Genomic DNA, 21,912 nt, shown 5'->3' on the forward strand with positions numbered 1-21,912 from the left:
ATTACTCTAAAAAGTACATAGTAGTGGTGGGACTATTCGAATAAAAAAAATTCGAAAATTCTAATACTTTATTCGCATGAATATATGTTATTCGGATAATGAATATTCCAATTTATTTTTCGAATATTCGAATATTTTATCATTTTCTTTGCAGGATTATATAGATTAAAAAAAAATAATAATTTAGAGACAACTAAGGTGTCCTTGATCAATTTTTAATAATTTTTTAACAAAATAAATGTAATTATAACAAATTATTCTTTTAACAAAATAAATATTATTATTTATTACAACAAATAAGATTTTAACAATTTATATAGATATATAATTACAAAAAAAAAAAATTGACAAAATATTCGAAATTTGAATTATTTAATTACTATTCGAATAATCGAATAATAAAAAAATTCGATTCGAGGTCTTAGCTCTAGTACATAGTATCCCTGAGCTACACAATGCTCTAATATTAAATTTTATAAAATTGTATATGACCTGATCAATAAACAGAAGGTTCATATTAAATTAAAATTTGATGTAAAAGTTAACAACAATATGTATATCAAATTGAATGTTCTTTACCCATGCCACATTTAGGCAAATATCTGGTCATTAGTCTACATTTAATTAAAATAGATATCTATAACCGTGGCACTAGGCAGCAGGCTAAAAAATTATAGTAATGAAGACGTGATATAAAATGTGTAATATGAAGAACTGACATACTCTTTTTATATTTAATATATTAAGATATTGTTTTAAAAACAATTAAAATGAAACGAAAACAACTAAAATGGAGCTACTAATAAGAAAATTGCTCTTCAAAAGGCAGAGAAGAGCATCATCTGTTGTAGCGAAAAACAAGAAACATTAGATAATTTTTCACAAGTTACATAATACCCCTAGTAAATATGAAGGATGACTGATTATAAAATAAACCTATTATATTGCTTTTGGCATATTTTAGTTTTCTTATATTTTTTTTCTTCGGAGTAATAATTAAAAAAAAAAATTGAATCTTGTTTTTGTTTATTATATATTTGTACCTATTTTGGGTTAGAAATACAGCTCAGTTTTTTTCTGTATGCCTATTCTCGTTTTACTCAAATGCGTGTTCAATTTTTAGGGCTGTAACAAGAGTGGTGTTAATACTAACTACTGCCCCTCGGAGTTAAACTAATATTATGCACAAATACTGCTTATGCCAAATGCTTTAACATTGATTATAAATTATAATCAATGGTCTTAATAAAAAAACTCAGTATATAACATACCCTTATGAGCCCTCTACACCGGCATATTTTTAACTCAAAACACTCATTCTAAATTCAACCCTACTCTGAAACACACGGTATGACAATAGTTTTGAAAACAGATATAGATAATTCAATACTTACTTGACGTATCAATCAAAATATATTTTTAATTCAGTTTTTAATGTAATTGGAATTCAATCAATACCTTGAACATTTTTTGAAGAATCAAAATGTATTTATACAAAGATAGTTCGTATGCGTTATAGAAGTTTAAAAAATATATTAAATATCAAAATAGATCTATTTACTGTTAAAATATAAACTTAACAATTTTAGTTTACTGTTAAGTTTTAGGAGAAACTGCCTACACAATGCGACTTAATACATTTTAGTGCAGACCACTGAAGTTCCCAACATTCTTTAGAAACGTTGCAGTTTAGTCAACAATTATTATTTAAAAATGCATTTTTTATTACTTAAGATCCGTTTCAACATAATCTTATTTTGTGGTAAAAGCAAATTTCCTAAATCTTTAAAACTTGGAATGAAGAAGATCTCAAAAACAAACCAAACGTAAAAAAATATACTTAAAATGATCAGTTACCAAAGCACAACAAAAACAATGAAAAACTAATGGGCACCTGTAGATCACATTAATACAAAAATAACTACACTAGAAAGTTGACAAAATAATCGTTTGTAAGAAAACATTAACATTAATATATTCATCTCTTAAATACAATTCCTTCTACAATATATTACATATTTTTATTAAAAATCTATACACAAAAATTCTCTTAATAGCTCAATGGTTAAAAATTGAAGGTAAATTAACACCTTGTTTAGCTTCAAAGAATGTATATGAAAGAGTTATGTCTTCAATATTTTCCATTTTTGGATCGCTAGCAAACTCGGGATCTATGAAAAAGAAAACGGGCATATCGACCTGTAAAAGCACAACATTGCATCATCATTGTTAACACATTGAAAATTTATATTAAACAGTAATTTTTTACTTCTTCATTTGCATTCAGCTGCTGCTCTTCAAAGCAAAAACATTGAATTTTATTAAAATACTGCCCAGCTTCAAATGGTACAACATTATATGTACTGATACCCGTGATTGGTTTATCTAATGGATTTTTAGCTGTATAAAATGCCAACGCTGTTTCACCTGGTACTAACTAACAAGTAAATATAAACTAAAAAATGTATTCTATAAGAAAAATGGTTATTATTATAATTATTTAAGACATTAAAAAAAAAATAAGATAACAAAATTCAAGGCTAGGTACTTACTAATTAGCACTATACTAACAGCTAACTATTTATTTTCATAAGTTACTAACATATTGTTTTGGCATTTTTAGTTCAAGAACAATATATATTTTGGCAGTTGAAAAGAACTGGAAATTCAAAACTATTGAATGGTTACAAAGTATTAAGTGATTGGTAATATATACTCTAGGTAAATTAATGATAAGACTTTTTAATAACTCTCATAATTCAAACAAGGTGTTTAACAAAGTTGTCCTCATTTCCTTTTTCAAAATCTTCTATCCAACTGTAAGGTATATTTTAGTTTGTGGCTCTTTGTGATAGGATCCCATATTAGATCTATGTTGTCCTTTTCTTGTATTGTGCTATTTACGTAGTTGACTTTTGAATTGTTGGATAATGAGTTAATATTAGCTTGTAATAAGCTTAGATAATGCGCGAGGATCAAATATACATTGTTTGGATTTTAATGGCTTTATTTAGTGCACTTTCAATTGCTTTGAGTTTAGCTGTAAATACAATAACAATTTTTGAGAGGTAGACATATTCGATAACATGTGAGAATTATTCGAAAACGAACTCTATGTTCGGATTTGGAAGCATCAATATACAATTAGATGAGATTAGAGTAATTGCATTCTATTATTTCTTCAAATATATTTTTTATGATGATTGGACATGTTATTTTTTTTTTATAAGCAGTTAGTTGTGTAATGTATTTTACATTTGTAATTAAACGTCCATGTCAGTGTGTGGATATTGGCAGTGGGGTTAAAAGGATTTTTATTAAAATAAGTTTATATGTATCAGCTTATTTTAAATTAAAACAATTTTGGGGTTATTATCGAAATTAAAAATAAGACTGAGAACTGATCCTTGTGATACTCCACTTTCTAGAGATTTTTGTTAGATGGCATGTTCATATTTTGACTTGTAATTCTCTGTTTGTTAAAAAGTTTTCTATGCTTAGTTAATATGTTGCTTTGATGTCCTATTATCTTTTCTAAATTTTATCACATGTTTTTTTAACTTCTAGTAAGTGTTGTTTTCTGATGAACGCCTCACATAGTATGTGAGGCATTTATGTGAGTTATACATCTGATAAAATTGTTATGAGTATGTCATAGATTGAATGATTTTTTCTGAAACCTGTTTGACAGGAACTATTACTGTTGGATGTTTCAAGATGTCAGTTTAATCGATCGCTTAGTATTTTTACCAAAATATTACTCGCTCCAACTAGTAAAAAAAATTTACCAACTTGCCTAGCCTTGACAGAATCTTTTTTTTAATGAGGAGAAATAAAAGATAAAACCAAGTACAGTAAAAATCTGTTTAAATAACTAGATTATTGAAAGAATTACTTTAATTTCCGTTTGAACAGGTTTGAAACTCCATTGCATACTGGATGAAGTATCTGCAGTAAAATGTACTCTAATTAGTCTATTGCTTATAGGCTTCATTGTTTCTACTTTAGAATCTTCAATATTATGGCTAAGTGTTCCGCCATAACTAAACGCCTAGGTGTATAATATTATTATTAATAAATTAGATAATTAGACAATTTATCCTACAAGGAACATTTCATAAAAAATACAGCATACAAATATCTTATGTTCAGTATTCAAAATAATTTAGTCAATTCAAATGCAGTTTTTAAGCCTCATCCACACTAGCAAACCAAACTGTGAATATCAGTACATTCGTGCAACGAAAATTCACCTAATGTCGGTATTTTGACAAACCTTAGAAGTGCAAATTGCAACATTAAAGTAATAATTTGGTTAGGTTTGCTAGGGTGAGTGAAGCTTATGATGAAGAAATGTATAAAAAAATTGAAGTGTTTTATGACATACCTGGCAAAACATTTTATATAATGGTACGGCAGCATAACTAAGACCAACAGTCAATACGCCCAGCGCTGACAAATAGTATACAGTAGAACGAATATTCTTTTGTTGAACATTATTCTGTTTAGTACTATGAGGCCTTTTAAATTTTAACTTCAATATATGCCTGCTATATTTCAAAACGCAAGGACTTTGAAATTGGCGCGTTTTAAGGCAAATAGACAACATTTTACATTTGGTCTTAGAGGATATCAGAAATCTTGTTTATATCACAGATGAGATAATCTGTGTTAGTATTATATACTAATATTTATAATATTATATTATGCTTACATATTATATCATATTTGTTGTCATTAACACAAGACGTACCCAACTATTAAATTTCAACAAATTTAATTAACTAGTCAATCGAATTTAATACAAATTTCTTTGAAATTTGAATGGGTAATAATATAAAACTTAACATAACCTTATTTATCTTAAACTAAGTTAAACCTGAAAATCGAAAAAATTGTAAATAATAAACATATGTAATTTGTGTACAGGGCAGTTCTTCCAAAAAATGATAAGAGATAAGAGTTCTTCCAAAAGATAACACAATTTTTATTTTATCAGCGTGACCAACCCAGAAACACCAAAATATAAAATCACATTCTATCAGTCTGCCAATTCTATTAGAATAAAAGTAACTAAAATATAACTAACGTTTATCAGAGTTAACTGTTATCTCTAGAACTAAACGGCAATAATTCAAATGATAAAAAAAAATAACCGTGTTAAAATATATTATATTTTCTTAAATAGTACACATTTTTACGATACATTTATAATGACAAAAAACCAACTAGTTCATATGACGACAACGATAATTATTGGTAAATAAAATTTACTTTCGTTTCTTATTAATATTAAATGAATATTTTTATTAGAATTCTTTTTTAATTCATAATTCAAAACTCTTATTTTCACATAATATAAACTTGCAATATTTAATATGAATAACATAATATATTTATCAATTATAGTACCTAGCGACAAAGTTCATACATACACTATATTGTACTAATTTGTGTGACAATATTATTACATCCTATTTAAATAAAACTATTTATACAAGTAAATTATGTTTTACAGTATGATGGTAGTTGTCTGAAGTCATAAAAAGCTTATCGGTATGCTTATTCATTAGAGCGGTTCGATTACTGAAACTATCTCTAGTCTGATTAAGTGTGGTAACAGGTATGGAGTTATTTTTTGTAAAATTGTTTTAATTGATTTAATCTCTATTATTTTAATAATTAACATTTCAACTTTTAACTTATTTATTAAAAATATATCTTTCAGTTTTAAGATGAGTCAAAGATTCTGGTTGAACAGTTCTCCATCGACACTAACTGGAAGAAATAATTGTTTTATCATTTGTCTAAATAGATTAGGTATGGAAAACATTCTAGATTTGTAGTATTAATACAAATATTGATACAAAATTAGTTTAATATCAATCTAAAACACCCTAATATAGGGTATTTAAAAAAAAAGAAATCAAATGTAAATTATCTTTCTTTTTAATAATTTAATTTACTATTTTCTAACATTGTTAGTTTTTGTACAAGAAAAATTGCATTTACTTGTAGATCTTACGCTTCATTGGTATGAGATAACAAACTAGGTCCACATGATATATACCGGTCACAAATATAGTCTATTCATGAAATCACTCTTCCAAGTGTTATTGATAGATAATTTAAATTGAATGGTATAAAAAGTTGGAAGTTAAATGGTATAAAAAAATGTCATTATCAATTTTCGTTATATTTAATTTTAACTTCACAATTAACAAACGTTAACATTAGTAATTCATTTAAAATTGGTTTTATATTATAATTATTATTAATATTATTTAACCATTTGTTGTTTTTTCAGCTAGAATGTGACCAGAGGAAGATTAAATGGACATATCATATATTTCTCCATGGACACTGTAATCCATAGACGGATTTTTGACACTATATTTGAATATTTGTTGTTGAAGTTAATTGGATTTTGTGCAAAACCCCTGGAAGAATATTCTGTATCAGACTAACATTATAAAAACCACCCAGTATTTCTGTTTACCTGCTGTTAGACATCGTAGTATCACCTCCAATCTTTTTATATTTTGTTTAATTTTATTTAAAAAAGTCTCATTATAATTTATTATTAATCAACTGTAATTCAGTTGTTTATTTATTGAATAACTTATTATCCTGTCTTCAACGTCCATATAAACTGTACTGTATTTATGACCACTACACTGATATCTCATTTGGCTAAATATTTTTAATTTTCAACTACATTAAAACAAAATTAAGATTGTTTAAATTTTTTTTTTTTTTTGAATACTTGTATTATTGTTTGAATATTTTTACACTTTAAGTGTCAATACAAGTATCTTTAGTTTAACGATACTAACAGTATATTACTATTACAATTTTGACAAACATAATTATTAGCCTACCAAATAAATTATAAATGTAGCTTCTGTATTTGCTTATTTATTAATATTTACTTACCTTAATAACATTAAAATATTAATTTATTGTAAAAATATCTTGACCTAACTGAAAGATTGAAAATTTGTAAACTGTTGTGAAATTATGTTGATGTTGTTAGGAAAAATTGTGTAGTCAAAATTTTGAATACCTAGATTAAAAAAAAAAACGGTACAATTTTTTTTTGCTAAACCAAGTAATGTGTTTTGTTCTAGTTATTCATGCAAGGTATTTAAACTACAAGTGTCATATGTTCCGTTATCTTGCTCTAATATATCCTTTAGGTACCAAATTTTGTTAATAATATATCTTCTAAAAGACAAGATTGAAGACAAAGCTTATAAGCTCCTACCTGTATTCTTTAACTACAGAATACATATGTAAGATGTGGTAAAACTAATTTATACTTGACAGCCAAATTCTGAAATCGTTAACTAATTTAGGTAAAAAGTAAAAATAATGTTTTATTTAAATAGTAATATAAACAATTTGAGGGAAATTTTAATAAAATTATTATTATTTTATACCAAATAATATTAAATTATAACATATACTTATATGATAGGTATATACTATAATATAATGTAATTTATTATGAATTTTACGTGTATAGTGTATACGATTTAAATTAGATAATAAAGATCAAGTCCGAATATAAAATGCCAATTATCAATAGTCCAAATAATATAAAAATATTAAAAAAAAACCTTGGTAAATACTTAAATAATAAAATACATAAATAAATTAGGTAACAAATTTGGTAAATCTAAAAAACAAAATCACATATGGTTATGTCCGAACATAGGGTGTCTTTCGTCCTTTGTCAGTTTGGTTTCTCGATGTCTTTGGTCACACGTCTTATAATTTCGGGTAATATTAAATGACCATACGACTTACTTGGAAACTTAATTATGTTAATTACAGAATACATTATCCATGGAAAATGGTGAAACTGAAGAACAAGGTACATCAGAAGACAGGTAATTAATTTATGCCTTTTACTTTAATTTTTTTTTGCAGCAGCAGCAGCAGTAAATTAATTTTATAACAAACAAATTCTTTTATTTTAGTTTTTTGAAAAACTTGACAAAAGGATTAGATGAAATGCTTTGTTTAGAAGATGTCTATAAAGGTAATCACCAACCATACACTACTTTTATTAAATTAGACTATTTGAAGTGATTAAAATCAATCAAATATAAGTTATTTTAAAACAAATTTGAACAGGAGAGCAAAATTTAAATTCTATTTTGCAAGTGTTCTGGCGAGTGATGTTCATTTCTCTTTCAAAAATTGTAAAACAATAGAATTCATTGACAAATATTGTATAATCAAAAACTTGTTTTTGAAAAAAAAAATGTCACTTGTACCCACTTTTTAGTTCTCATCACTTCATTTACTATCGAGCTATGTAAACTTAGCTAATGAATAACTCATTAGTTGATTTAAGTAAAATTATCATTATGATATAGTTCTAAGTATACTAAAGATTTTCATTACGTACTTTTAAAACTTAAGAAGAAACATTTTGTTTGATTTGAAGAATGTTAATGTTATGATATTAATTCAAAATTAATTTTTTCATTATTATTTATAGATAATTGGGATATTGCAGAAAGTTCATCGAGCGAGAGTGAATCGAGCCCGAGCGACGAACCAGTAGGCCCTGGTCATTTGAGTCAAAATTAATAATTTATTCAATATAACTATTTTTAATTTTAATATTTATTATCTATAAATGATACAACAGTCCCATACCATTATAGTCACAAATTATTTATTATCGATAAATTGCTTTAAATATTTAAATTCATTTATAAATTAAATTGATTAAAAATAACATTATAATATAAAAAAAAAGTCCATATTGTAGTATAAGATTTAAAGATCTCAAATATTCAGAAACATAAAAATGTACAAAGTAAAATAGTTAATATTGTTGTGGAACTATGTATTAAAACACAATTTAATGATTCATTTGTAATAAATATATAAATACAACATGTAAGTTCTAAAGCTAATTAAGAAAATCTTGATAAAAAGTGCAGACTAAATATTGGTTCTACCATCTCAAGCAGTGTCTAAATATCTCATAGAACCCAATTTAGTATAGTATTCCAATATGGAGTAGATAAAGAAAATGTGAGGTGTTTTATAATAATATGTACAAGTTTAAAACACATAAATGAACTTGTCTTTATATAAACTGTTCCTATTTATTATTTACTTAGCTATTTTTACATGTAAAGCATTAGAAGGGACCGGTGCAATAACCAGCTAACTCAATTTTTAGTAATTATTCACGACGATCATAAGGAAATTCTTAATTTCATTTACTACTATTGGCAGAGGAAAAATGCGTTTTGTAAATAATGGTTCCGATTTTACTGCTTTTACAACAAAATGTAGATAATTTATCTATAATATAATTAGCATAAATTTAATGTTAAACTGTGTTCATATTTTTTTTTAATAGAATTTATAAGATTTGGTGTAATAGATAATGTACTAATATTTTGTAAATTTCTAAATTATGGTTGACAATCAGTGAAACAATTGTAATGTTAAAATAGCCTTCATTATAATAAATTATTTAAAACTTGATTTTTGAGTTGGTACTATTTATAGTTTACGTATTAAGGTACTATATCAGCTGTTTATAAAACTGCTGTACATTAATAGTGATGGGCATAATCAAATGATTAGTATTTGAGAGAATCTCTCGAAAAATTACTCGAAACTAAAATCGTCTATTATTAAAATAATAGACTATTTTTACTGATTTTGAGTATGTTCGATTACATTAATTCCATTTATAAGTTATAACCAAATGCCGACCCCATGTAGTTGGGAGTGTTAGGCGAAGATAAAGAAGTTATAACCAAATCAAATAGGTATAAGTAAAGAAATATGCACCTACTTATAGTAAATGAATAATTTAATGTCTTTTTTTATTTGTCGGTATAATACCTATTATTAATTGAATCGTAATTTAGAAGTAATAATACTTAATTATTAGTGGGTGTCTTAAATAAAATGACAAAGATGTTTTATTTTTTTTAATCGTTCAATAATTATTATTATCTTCAATTTAATTATGTACCGTAATCCATGTTAACTGACATTTTTTCGAAAATGCATAAACAAAAGTGTCAAAGAATATTATAGAGCATCCATAGAATATTATAGACCGATTTTTTTCCACTTATAAGTTATTTCATATATTGAATATAAAAAAGTTCTATAGATTTTGTGTAATATTTAGTTACAAAAGTAGCATTCCTGAACAACTTCAAAAATGTCAGTTAACACCTTTATCCACTGACCCCTTCAATTACGAAATTAGTAATAATGTTTATCAATTGACAGACACGACAACCGACGATTCGAAACACTTCGAGTTCGCTGTTCGAGAGAAAATTCTATTATTTTACATACAATTGAAATTATTCAATTATTTTTATCATAATCGAAATATCTCTATTGTTTTCATAATCGAGATATCTCGATTATGCCCATCACTATACATTAGCATTGCAATACAATGTATTATGCAGTAGTCAGTAATGTATTAAGTGATTAATGCAGGGATAGTTGGTAACTAAGAAAAATATACCGACAGCCGGTAATATTTATATTTTTATAGTTCAGAAATTGTTTTATAATTTTTGTTGACTGAGTATACTAGTAATATATAATAATGAATTACACATTTGACGAGAAACTTCTTTATATTTAGTGTTTAGAGAACAATAGAAAATACAACTTCGCTAATCCTTTATTAGGTATGCAGAAGTTATTTTATGTAGGTAGATTAGGTAAAACGGAATGGCACAGATTTATATTATACGTTCAAATATCATAATTTATTGTATTTTGTAATTTAGAAAATATTATTATGTCTTGCCTATCCTGTGTACAACGATGGAAATGAAGGGAACAGGGAAAAAACGGTAGTTGTCACATTATGAAAATGTTTTCAAATAGTTTTTTTCAATTTATGCCAATAATTTTTTTTTTATGTCAATAGATTGTTTAAATAAATACTTTTATTATTAGAGTAGCATTTAATGTGATTTTTTTTGTTTTAATGTAAGAGGTAGAGGAATTCACGAACTTTGTTTTTGCTATACTCTAAAACTTTCATAATGTGACAACTACCGTTTTTCCTCTCTGCCCTTCAAATAATGTTTATCACTATCTACCTTTTTCTAGGCCTTCAAAATAGAAAAACACCGGGAGTTTTCCCGGTGCGCCCCATGATAAATTAGCGATTTCAACCAAATGTTGAAATCGTGATAGACAAAAAGGGTAATTGTTGTGAAAATAAAATATACGCCGGGTTTAAGTATCACGGTTGATCTTTATTATTTACACAAAAGGTTGAAGACAAGGTATATTCATAAAAATTTCCGTGTATCCATCTACAATGGAAGTGTCCGGTTGGGCGGCGAGCGCGGCCTGTCGGACGAGTAGAGAAAGGTCGCGATGTGACCGCGTTAACGTCATAGCAAGTGGCATGCACAAAGTGCATGGACAGGTGTTCCTTGGCCTATAGCGGTCTCAAGAAGAAGTGACCTGTCAGAAACTTGCGTCAGTTGCTACCGAGGAAGTCTTCTCTCTCGGCTTGTAGGCGATTCCAGAGGGCCAGCAGGAGCAGATCCATCGCCGATGCTTGCCTTCATCTCGAGCCTGAAGCTGTCTGACGCCAAACGGTACTGCTGTAAAAGCTAAAAATCTCCGCAAAAGATGATTAAACACAATTAGTTAACGTCATAGCAAATGCCATGCACTAAGTGCATGGGACAGGTGTTCCTTGGCCTATAGCGGTCTCAAGAAGAAGTGACCTGTCAGAAACTTGCGTCAGTTGCTACCGAGGAAGTCTTCTCTCTCGGCTTGTAGGCGATTCCAGAGGGCCAGCAGGAGCAGATCCATCGCCGATGCTTGCCTTCATCTCGAGCCTGAAGCTGTCTGACGCCAAACGGTACTGCTGTAAAAGCTAAAAATCTCCGCAGAAGATGATTAAACACAATTAGTTAACGTCATAGCAAATGCCATGCACTAAGTGCATGGGACAGGTGTTCCTTGGCTTCAGTGGTTCACCCCGAAGGGATCCCCTACGACTGCGGCCCGCCTAGTAGCACTGGGGGGCAGATTCTCGAATGTTTGTCGCTTTCGACGAAGATTTTGTCGCCATATTACACCAAAATCTTGTCAAATTCGATATACATTCGAGAATCGGCGCCCTAGGTGCTAATTGCGGGCCGCAGAAGGTGTGTCTCAAGAAGAAGTGACCTGTCAGAAGGCCACTTTACGTCGGGCTCGACGCCGCTTTAGTCGCCTTTTACGACAGGCGCGAGAACCTTGGAAGTATTCTTACTCCCCTGTCCACAGGGATAAAATGAGGGCACGAGAAAGTGAGGGCGTTCAGCAGAGGTTGGACCGCTCTTGGAGACCAGGTGTAGCAGCGTTCAGGTTCAGCGGAGTAGCACTGGGGAGCAAATTTGGTCGCCATTTTAAACCGATGGCGAGAAAATTTTGTCGAATTCGATAAATATTCGAGAATTGGCGCCCTGGATAATCTACGGTGGATCACGAGTGGTGTTTGGCCGGAGAAAAGTAGGTAGCGCACGCAGAACACACAGGGAGGCGAATCTTGAATAAACGTCACTTTCGGCAAAATTTGGTCGCCATTTTAAACCGATGGCGAGAAAATGTTGTCGAATTCGATAAATATTCGAGAATCGGCACCCTGGATAATCTACGGTGGATCACGAGTGCTGTTTGACCGGAAAAAGTAGGTAGCGCACGCAGAACACACAGGGAGGCGAATCTTGAATAAACGTCACTTTCGGCAAAATTTGGTCACCATTTTAAACCGATGGCGAGAAAATGTTGTCGAATTCGATAAATATTCGAGAATCGGCCCCTGGATAATCTACGGTGGATCACGAGTGTGTTTGACGGAAAAAGTAGTAGCGCACGCAGAACACACAGGGAGGCAATCTTGAATAAACGTCACTTTCGGCAAAATTTGGTCACCATTTTAAACCGATGGCGAGAAAATGTTGTCGAATTCGATAAATATTCGAGAATCGGCACCCTGGATAATCTACGGTGGATCACGAGTGCTGTTTGACCGGAGAAAAGTAGGTAGCGCACGCAGAACACACAGGGAGGCGAATCTTGAATAAACGTCACTTTCGGCAAAATTTGGTCACCATTTTAAACCGATGGCGAGAAAATGATGTCGAATTCGATAAATATTCGAGAATCGGCGCCCTGGATAATCTACGGTGGATCACGAGTGGTGTTTGACTGGAGAAAAGTAGGTAGCGCACGCAGAACACACAGGGAGGCGAATCTTGAATAAACGTCACTTTCGGCAAAATTTGGTCACCATTTTAAACCGATGGCGAGAAAATGTTGTCGAATTCGATAAATATTCGAGAATCGGCGCCCTGGATAATCTACGGTGGATCACGAGTGGTGTTTGACCGGAGAAAAGTAGGTAGCGCACGCAGAACACACAGGGAGGCGAATCTTGAATAAACGTCACTTTCGGCAAAATTTGGTCACCATTTTAAACCGATGGCGAGAAAATGTTGTCGAATTCGATAAATATTCGAGAATCGGCGCCCTGGATAATCTACGGTGGATCACGAGTGGTGTTTGACCGGAGAAAAGTAGGTAGCGCACGCAGAACACACAGGGAGGCGAATCTTGAATAAACGTCACTTTCGGCAAAATTTGGTCACCATTTTAAACCGATGGCGAGAAAATGTTGTCGAATTCGATAAATATTCGAGAATCGGCACCCTGGATAATCTACGGTGGATCACGAGTGCTGTTTGACCGGAGAAAAGTAGGTAGCGCACGCAGAACACACAGGGAGGCGAATCTTGAATAAACGTCACTTTCGGCAAAATTTGGTCACCATTTTAAACCGATGGCGAGAAAATGATGTCGAATTCGATAAATATTCGAGAATCGGCACCCTGGATAATCTACGGTGGATCACGAGTGGTGTTTGACCGGAAAAAAGTAGGTAGCGCACGCAGAACACACAGGGAGGCGAATCTTGAATAAACGTCACTTTCGGCAAAATTTGGTCACCATTTTAAACCGATGGCGAGAAAATGATGTCGAATTCGATAAATATTCGAGAATCGGCGCCCTGGATAATCTACGGTGGATCACGAGTGGTGTTTGACCGGAGAAAAGTAGATAGCGCACGCAGAACACACAGGGAGGCGAATCTTGAATAAACGTCACTTTCGGCAAAATTTGGTCACCATTTTAAACCGATGGCGAGAAAATGTTGTCGAATTCGATAAATATTCGAGAATCGGCACCCTGGATAATCTACGGTGGATCACGAGTGCTGTTTGACCGGAGAAAAGTAGGTAGCGCACGCAGAACACACAGGGAGGCAAATCTTGAATAAACGTCACTTTCGGCAAAATTTGGTCACCATTTTAAACCGATGGCGAGAAAATGATGTCGAATTCGATAAATATTCGAGAATCGGCGCCCTGGATAATCTACGGTGGATCACGAGTGGTGTTTGACCGGAGAAAAGTAGGTAGCGCACGCAGAACACACAGGGAGGCGAATCTTGAATAAACGTCACTTTCGGCAAAATTTGGTCACCATTTTAAACCGATGGCGAGAAAATGTTGTCGAATTCGATAAATATTCGAGAATCGGCACCCTGGATAATCTACGGTGGATCACGAGTGCTGTTTGACCGGAGAAAAGTAGGTAGCGCACGCAGAACACACAGGGAGGCAAATCTTGAATAAACGTCACTTTCGGCAAAATTTGGTCACCATTTTAAACCGATGGCGAGAAAATTTTGTCGAATTCGATAAATATTCGAGAATCGGCGCCCTGGATAATCTACGGTGGATCACGAGTGGTGTTTGACCGGAGAAAAGTAGGTAGCGCACGCAGAACACACAGGGAGGCGAATCTTGAATAAACGTCACTTTCGGCAAAATTTGGTCGCCATTTTAAACCGATGGCGAGAAAATTTTGTCGAATTCGATAAATATTCGAGAATCGGCGCCCTGGATAATCTACGGTGGATCACGAGTGGTGTTTGACCGGAGAAAAGTAGGTAGCGCACGCAGAACACACAGGGAGGCGAATCTTGAATAAACGTCACTTTCGGCAAAATTTGGTCGCCATTTTAAAACGATGACTTGACACAATCAAGTTTGATTTAGATTCTGATAGGAACAGAAGAGACAGGTCTATTTCAAAAGAGAGATATGATAGAAGAAACAGGTCATTCTCAAGAGACAGAGATTATAAAAGATCTAGTGATAAAAATTACAATAGGGACAACAGTTATGATAGAGGTTATAAAAATCAAAGGTATAGCAGGGAAAAAAGGAACAAAAGTAATTAGAGATACATACCAACAGTCCGACGGCGTACCAAAAGTTACCTGGCACCTTCGAGTATATCGTTGTACACGTTGCCGCCGAACGGCGTCGGAGTTCGTTTTAAAGTTGTTTTCTTTTTGTCCACCATTTTGTCGAACTCCCGCAATTCGTCCGGTCTCATGCGGTGAAGAATAGGCTTAAATATTTTCCTTGCCGTATCTGTGATTTCGTTTTCTGGGAATGCCAATATCGCAGACAGTAGGTCGATGAACTTGATATATTGACCAGGTTCGCGGACCTGCTGGGCTACTTCCAGGCAAGTCCCTAACAACTCCCTCTGTTGGCTTAACATTTCCGTCTTGGTCATTTCTTTCCACACCTGTTCCTTCTGTCGCTTCTCCTCCTGCTGCTCCTCTTCTTGCCGCACCTCCTTCTGTCGCTCCTCTTCCTGTCGCACCTCCTCCTGTCGCTCCTCTTCCTGCCGCTGCTCTTCCTGCCAGTCCTCCTCATTGTCTCCTTTTGCATAACACTTGTACGAGTAGTACGCCAGTACAACTAAGCCCAGAGGGGCAACAACCCATAGGGGATTAAACATCCTGTAACAATAATTAACAATAATTGTTATAACAAGTAACAATAACTGTTGTTTAGCGTTGACTAGCGACCAAAGTGGTTTGTAGAATAGTATAGTTTAATACAAATCAAAATTACATTCAAATTATAAAATATTATAACAAAATTTTTCAAAATTAAGACAATTATTACGAATATTTTTGAAAATATGTGGCACATCATTTACAGAAAATATTTGTTGATAACGTACATAAAAATAAGGTTTTTCAGATGTCATACCTAACATCTTATACGCTGACTGATTGTTTGTCCCTTGATCAGACACAACCGCACATACATTTAGTGTAAAGATTGGTTTAGCACTTGGTTTCACTGGTGATAGCTTCTATAGTTCTATCACCAGTAAAGACCGGCAAACGGTAATAGAATTTATAAATAAGTTTTTTCACCGCGATGAACCACTGAATGCACTTGAATTGATGGATGACGTTAGAGCAATAGTGAATTTGGATGCTATCAATAATTTGGTATTGGACAATGGTAAACATTACTTCAATAACTCACATTTAATGTTATACACATTACTATTAAGCATGGACATTTTTTCTCTGTTTTAATAAATTTCGATCATGACAATTAATTTACCGGTTAATTTATTTAAGCTTCATGGTATTATTTCTAATTTAAATTATTTTGTCTATGAGTAAAAACCATTTTAGTTAATATAACATACATTTTTTGTTGCATCACACAGGCTGAACCAGTGATCCGATAAGTAATCTGAAAACAGATTTGAATTCGTCATGAAGTTTACTTATTATCGGTTAGGGTACTTTTTTGACATCTTATTCCTACTATGTATAAAACACGTTTGAACATTATTTCAAATTTGGAAAGGGTTAAAGTTAAAAGAGTGCCCTGACCAATCATAAGTAAACTCAAATGGTGAATTCAAATCTGTTTTTAGATTGCTTATCGGATCACTGGTTCGGTCTGTGCAATGGAATAATACAATGGTACGACTTACGTTTCTGTTGACTGTAAGTATTCAATCTGCGTACAATATACAATTGCTATCTGCCGTTTTTCCTGAAATAATAAAGCGTGTTTCAACTAATACCATTATCAAAGCAAGACTATAATAATTGGTACGACATACCTTCACGTTTTGAGTCCTGTTTTTCAGAAATAAAACTCAGTAGACAAAAAACTTAGAATAACATACATGTATATTATTATAATAATAATACCTACTTACTATAGTAACCTTATGACGTCAAATAATTATATATTGACAAATAATGGCTAATAAATTTATTAATCTCACGTCCCTGGTACGTTGTAGATGGACGGCTGAGACCAGCCCCTCCTTCCTTAATGCATGTCTATTAAATATATTAAGTATAAAACTTTTAAATTTATTATTAAATTTTTTATTTTATAAAATTAAATTGCCTACAAAATAGATAATAAAAAAACATTTCATACGATCGTCCATTTTTTACTAATAGATCGCTAAAAAGATATATTATAGAAATTGTTAAACTGGGAACAGTATAAAATAAATCATCTTCATGTTGGTAGAAATCACTTCAAATGACGTTACACATCAAATCACCAAAAGATTCCACCAAAAATGGCAAAATATATGGAAAGACACTCCACCCAGTAATAAACTAAGAGAAATTAAAACAACAACCAAAAAATGGCTTTCAAACGTATCACTGACGAGAAGACAGGACATAATACTTACAAGAACCCGAATTGGACACAGCCACCTTACCCACGCACACCTACTCAACCACGAACCTCAGCCAATATGTTCTACCTGCAATAAACCAATCTCCATGAAACACATCATTATAGAATGCAACAACTACAACAACGAACGCCACATACTCAACCAGCCAAACAACATTCAAAACGCACTAAAAGAAAACAACGAAGAAAACATTCTAAAATTCATTAAATTACTTAACTTATGTAATAAACTGTAAAATTCAATATTGTACTAAAAAATGTAAATGTAAATGTAAACTAAAGGCTAATGACCTAGTAGTCGAAGCCATATTTAAATAAAAAAAAAAAAAAAAATCATCTTCTTTGATATAAAATATAATTACCGTAAAAAAATTAGATCCTGGTCAACCTTATTGACTTATTATTAAGACTGATTTGTATTGATATTGTCTTTGATTAATTAAAAGACGATTTATTAATTTTTATTTATAAAAAATATATTAAACACGTTCTACTCGTTTATCAAATATATTTAAATAACCGTAGAAAACCAGTTTATCCGAATAAATGAAAAAAGTTATGTTAAATTTTTTCTCGTATAATAATGCATTTTTGGAAAAATGTGTACAAACATTCTTTGTAGACAATTTAATGATCTAACATAACGATCTGCTTTTTAGATGTTTTAGACCAAAGAGCCAGACAGACTTAGGACAGTTCGATTTTAATTCTGGTAAGGTACACGATTTCTGTTTTATGTAAAAAAAAATTGGGTTTTAAAATTGAAAAAAATTGAAAATTTAATTTATTTACTTATTTACAAGAAATTGAAATGTTTAAATGAAAATCGGCTTCCTGCATAACACATAGTTGAGAACTCGAATCTCTTCAAAAAAAATTTAATTGGACCGCATCATATTATGTAGTTGAAATTTTGTCTGGCTTTTTCGTCTACAATAAAGCCAACATGGCTTTTACTCATAGAAAAAATTATTTGTATTAATTATAATACCTTGAAGCTTATACAAATTAACAGGTAAATTAATTGACATGGTCGAAATTTATTAAAATCTCTTTTTTTTTTTTTTAATATTGTCTATACAAAGCTCCTTAAAAACATAAAATCCCCTTAAACAATTATTGTTTTTCAAATTTTTAACTAGCTAAAAGATTAAAAAACAAATTCATGATTTTATAAAGTTTATATAAAATGTATAACAATTTTACACATTTTTTAAGTACCGTAAGATAGGGTACATTTTTTATATTTTAGTGCAAGACTTTTGTTGAGTTAGTTGTTTCTTATAAAATAAATAACACGTAAGTGCATTTTAAGAACACTAACCGGTACTACATTGTAATTTCGGATTATTCGTTTTATTGTACTTAATATAATTAGTAATAAATGATGTTTGAAATAAATAAGTATAAGCTATTAATGTTTCTATCAGCAAATTATCATACATTCAATGATCTAAAAATATACATCAATTATATTGTCGTACTAACAACAATCAAATAGAAAAATTATCACTTTATTATTTTAGCAGAGCAAACAATTATGAAATAGAAGTTAACTGCGACTTTACAAACGGTGAGATTAATTTGTTTTCTACTTTCTAATTCAAACTGAGTAGGTATATAGAAAGTTACAAAATACAATCACTTATCCGTTATCACATATCTTGATAACCAATGAGAACGTTGCAATCGAGGTCCGCTTTGGTAACCCAACTAACGTTTTGTTAACTTAACAAATAGAATTTAACAATAATAATGTTATGGTCTTATGTGTAGCTCATTTAATTTAACCGGATGTTAAATTTAAATGAAATATGAATTGTTAACTAACATTGTGTTAAGACTTAAGAGTGTATTTAACAATAGTTGGTAAAACCGGCTGCGAGTTAGGAAACTCTAGTTTAGTCTAAACTTTAGTTAGAAAACTCAAACGACAATCCTTCCATTTGTAATCATGATTATATTTATACAATTGTACCTATTAAATTTTAATAGTCTCGACTCTTGGTGGTTTAGCTAGGTTGTTTATTTCGGAGAGAGTTACCCATTGGTTTACCACAATTTAAAAAGTGCTACTGAATTGTAATTAATAATTTATACTTCCTGAAAAATGTTCACTTAGTTAAAATAGAGTTAACCTGACCGCTTGATATTCAATCTTTTAATTTCTGATTTGACAATTTTATTATATACATATTAGTGGAATTGGAAATAGCCTCATTAGTTTTCACATTAAATATGTCCATAGCTACGTTTATATCATTTAAATTTTCACAACTTCACCAATCTTAAGTAAATATTAACATACTTAAATCAGTCTTATTATAACTTATTAAACTTTTTGTGGGCAAAAAGAGCTTTAACAGCAGATCTCGATGAGAACGAGATAAGAGATAAATAAATATGATGAGATGCTGATTATCAGAGTATTAATTAAAATAATTAAAAAAAAGCTTTATGTCAATATTGTCCACCGTAAAACGGCAGGACTTAATCCAAAAATTATTTAACTACAACAGAAAGCAAGTTCCTAGAACAGAAAAATATATATTAAACACGAGGGTACCATACCTAATTTATAAAGGATGGAACAGTACAATCGTTTGAAGAAGTTTTGCAGTTATTTAATTAAGATCTTTGTACCATACCAAGGGTAGATCAACATTTATGTGATGAGTACTTGATACGCTCGCATTAATGTGTATCAATTGTCATATTATGCGATTTCTGGTGTAATTATTCATAAATTATTAATTTAACTATTCACTAAGTAAATGGCCATATTAAATGAATAAGTACATAGATTAATAAAATATGGGCTATGCAATCTTCTAACAAACAAGGACATTTTCAAATCAAGAGATAATTGTAAATTTGCAAATTTATATTGACCAAAAATTGTATCATATTTTTAAATCATATGAATAACTATTTCAGAACAAATTCATATTGTTTAGTTTGGTTTATATAATAAAAATATATACTCAGAGTAGCTTAATATAAACTAATTTCTGTAAAATATTAAGTGAATAACAATTATTTTAAAAACCTACTAATTGATTATAAATAACATTCAGTCTTGCAAGGTATTTTAATACCGATCAGTCTGATTTGATAATCTCACCAACATAAAAGCAAGTTTTTATTAAATTACATTATATATTTATTGAGTATGACGTTTATACGATTACGACCCAAGTTTGATCATTTTTATTAATACAACAGAATTGTTAAATCTAGTTTACAGTAATTTTATATTATGCCATATTCGTATTATCTACCTATTATCCCATGCAAAAGGGGCCGTACAACAATTTTTTTCTCTTCACGAGTCTTTATCTGGCAAAAGGTTCACTTTGGACTATAACCTTATAATGTATATATTGATTTATGTGGAAACTTGAAAATGAAATATGTGTTTTGTTTTAGTTATTCATGTAAGGTATTTAAACTACAAGTGTCATATGTTCCGTTATCTTGCTCTAATATATCCTTTAGGTACCAAATTTTGTTAATAATATATCTTCTAAAAGACAAGATTGAAGACAAAGCTTATAAGCTCCTACCTGTATTCTTTAACTACAGAATACATATGTAAGATGTGGTAAAACTAATTTATACTTGACAGCCAAATTCTGAAATCGTTAACTAATTTAGGTAAAAAGTAAAAATAATGTTTTATTTAAATAGTAATATAAACAATTTGAGGGAAATTTTAATAAAATTATTATTATTTTATACCAAATAATATTAAATTATAACATATACTTATATGATAGGTATATACTATAATATAATGTAATTTATTATGAATTTTACGTGTATAGTGTATACGATTTAAATTAGATAATTGATAAAGATCTAACTACAATTTGCAATAAAGATAAGAACCTAACTAAAGGCAATGTTTTTGATATTAAAATACGAAATTTCTCTTGGCGGGTTTTTGGTAAAATCGATGTTGGTACTATCTGTAGTATTACACATTTCATAGGTTATGTAACATTTATTTCTTATAACGCGTTATCATTTTTTGGAAGAACTACCCCCAACTCGTGATTTTCAGTGCAGCCACTTTAGAAAATAAACCTATATTTATACAATAGTAAATTTAAGTCATGTCACAAACCTTATACTATAGAGTATAGAGCATACATTTACTATTTAGCATATTATTTAATCAGGGTGGTGTGAGTCCTAGTCTACCACAATACCGGGGGAGTCGACTGGCTCATGATCCAGTGTTGCCAGACGTACGGTAGTTACCGTA

General features: G+C 30.7%; 1 protein-coding gene and 2 long non-coding RNA genes across 3 annotated transcripts; 2 read left to right on the forward strand and 1 right to left on the reverse strand.

The window, feature by feature from the left end:
* Nucleotides 1–1,949: 1,949 nt before the first annotated feature.
* On the reverse strand, nt 1,950–4,851 carry LOC126835554 (cytochrome c oxidase assembly protein COX11, mitochondrial). The gene is made up of 4 exons (XM_050568222.1): nt 4,388–4,851; nt 3,896–4,051; nt 2,270–2,437; nt 1,950–2,199 (listed from the first exon to the last, which is right to left on the reverse strand). The coding sequence occupies exons 1-4, from the start codon at nt 4,607–4,609 to the stop codon at nt 2,059–2,061; spliced, it is 687 nt and encodes a 228-aa protein (XP_050424179.1). The 5' UTR covers nt 4,610–4,851; the 3' UTR covers nt 1,950–2,058.
* A 75-nt stretch (nt 4,852–4,926) lies between these two features.
* Nucleotides 4,927–7,097, forward strand: LOC126835555 (uncharacterized). Its single transcript, XR_007685221.1, has 4 exons — nt 4,927–5,259; nt 5,519–5,623; nt 5,729–5,820; nt 6,308–7,097. It is a non-coding gene; the product is annotated as an uncharacterized LOC126835555 (long non-coding RNA).
* Nucleotides 7,098–7,572: 475 nt separating this feature from the next.
* On the forward strand, nt 7,573–9,286 carry LOC126835556 (uncharacterized). Its single transcript, XR_007685222.1, has 3 exons — nt 7,573–7,895; nt 7,986–8,047; nt 8,513–9,286. It is a non-coding gene; the product is annotated as an uncharacterized LOC126835556 (long non-coding RNA).
* The last annotated feature ends 12,626 nt before the right edge of the window (nt 9,287–21,912 follow it).

This window comes from Adelges cooleyi, unplaced genomic scaffold, assembly GCF_023614345.1.
Source record: "Adelges cooleyi isolate 19-005CV unplaced genomic scaffold, UGA_ACOO_1.1 ACOO_flye_CR_arks_rails_tigmint_CR_PRNA_23, whole genome shotgun sequence".
Taxonomy (NCBI): Eukaryota; Metazoa; Arthropoda; class Insecta; order Hemiptera; family Adelgidae; genus Adelges; species Adelges cooleyi.

What these genes read in the sequence shown, in the direction of transcription:
- LOC126835554 (XM_050568222.1), bottom strand. Translation starts at nt 4,609, where the DNA reads ATGTTGTCTATTTGCCTTAAAACGCGCCAATTTCAAAGTCCTTGCGTT. An exon ending in TATATAAAATGTTTTGCCAG is followed by an intron (nt 4,052 to 4,387) that starts GTATGTCATAAA and finishes TTATACACCTAG; the next exon opens with GCGTTTAGTTATGGCGGAAC. An exon ending in CTGTTCAAACGGAAATTAAA is followed by an intron (nt 2,438 to 3,895) that starts GTAATTCTTTCA and finishes TTTACTTGTTAG; the next exon opens with TTAGTACCAGGTGAAACAGC.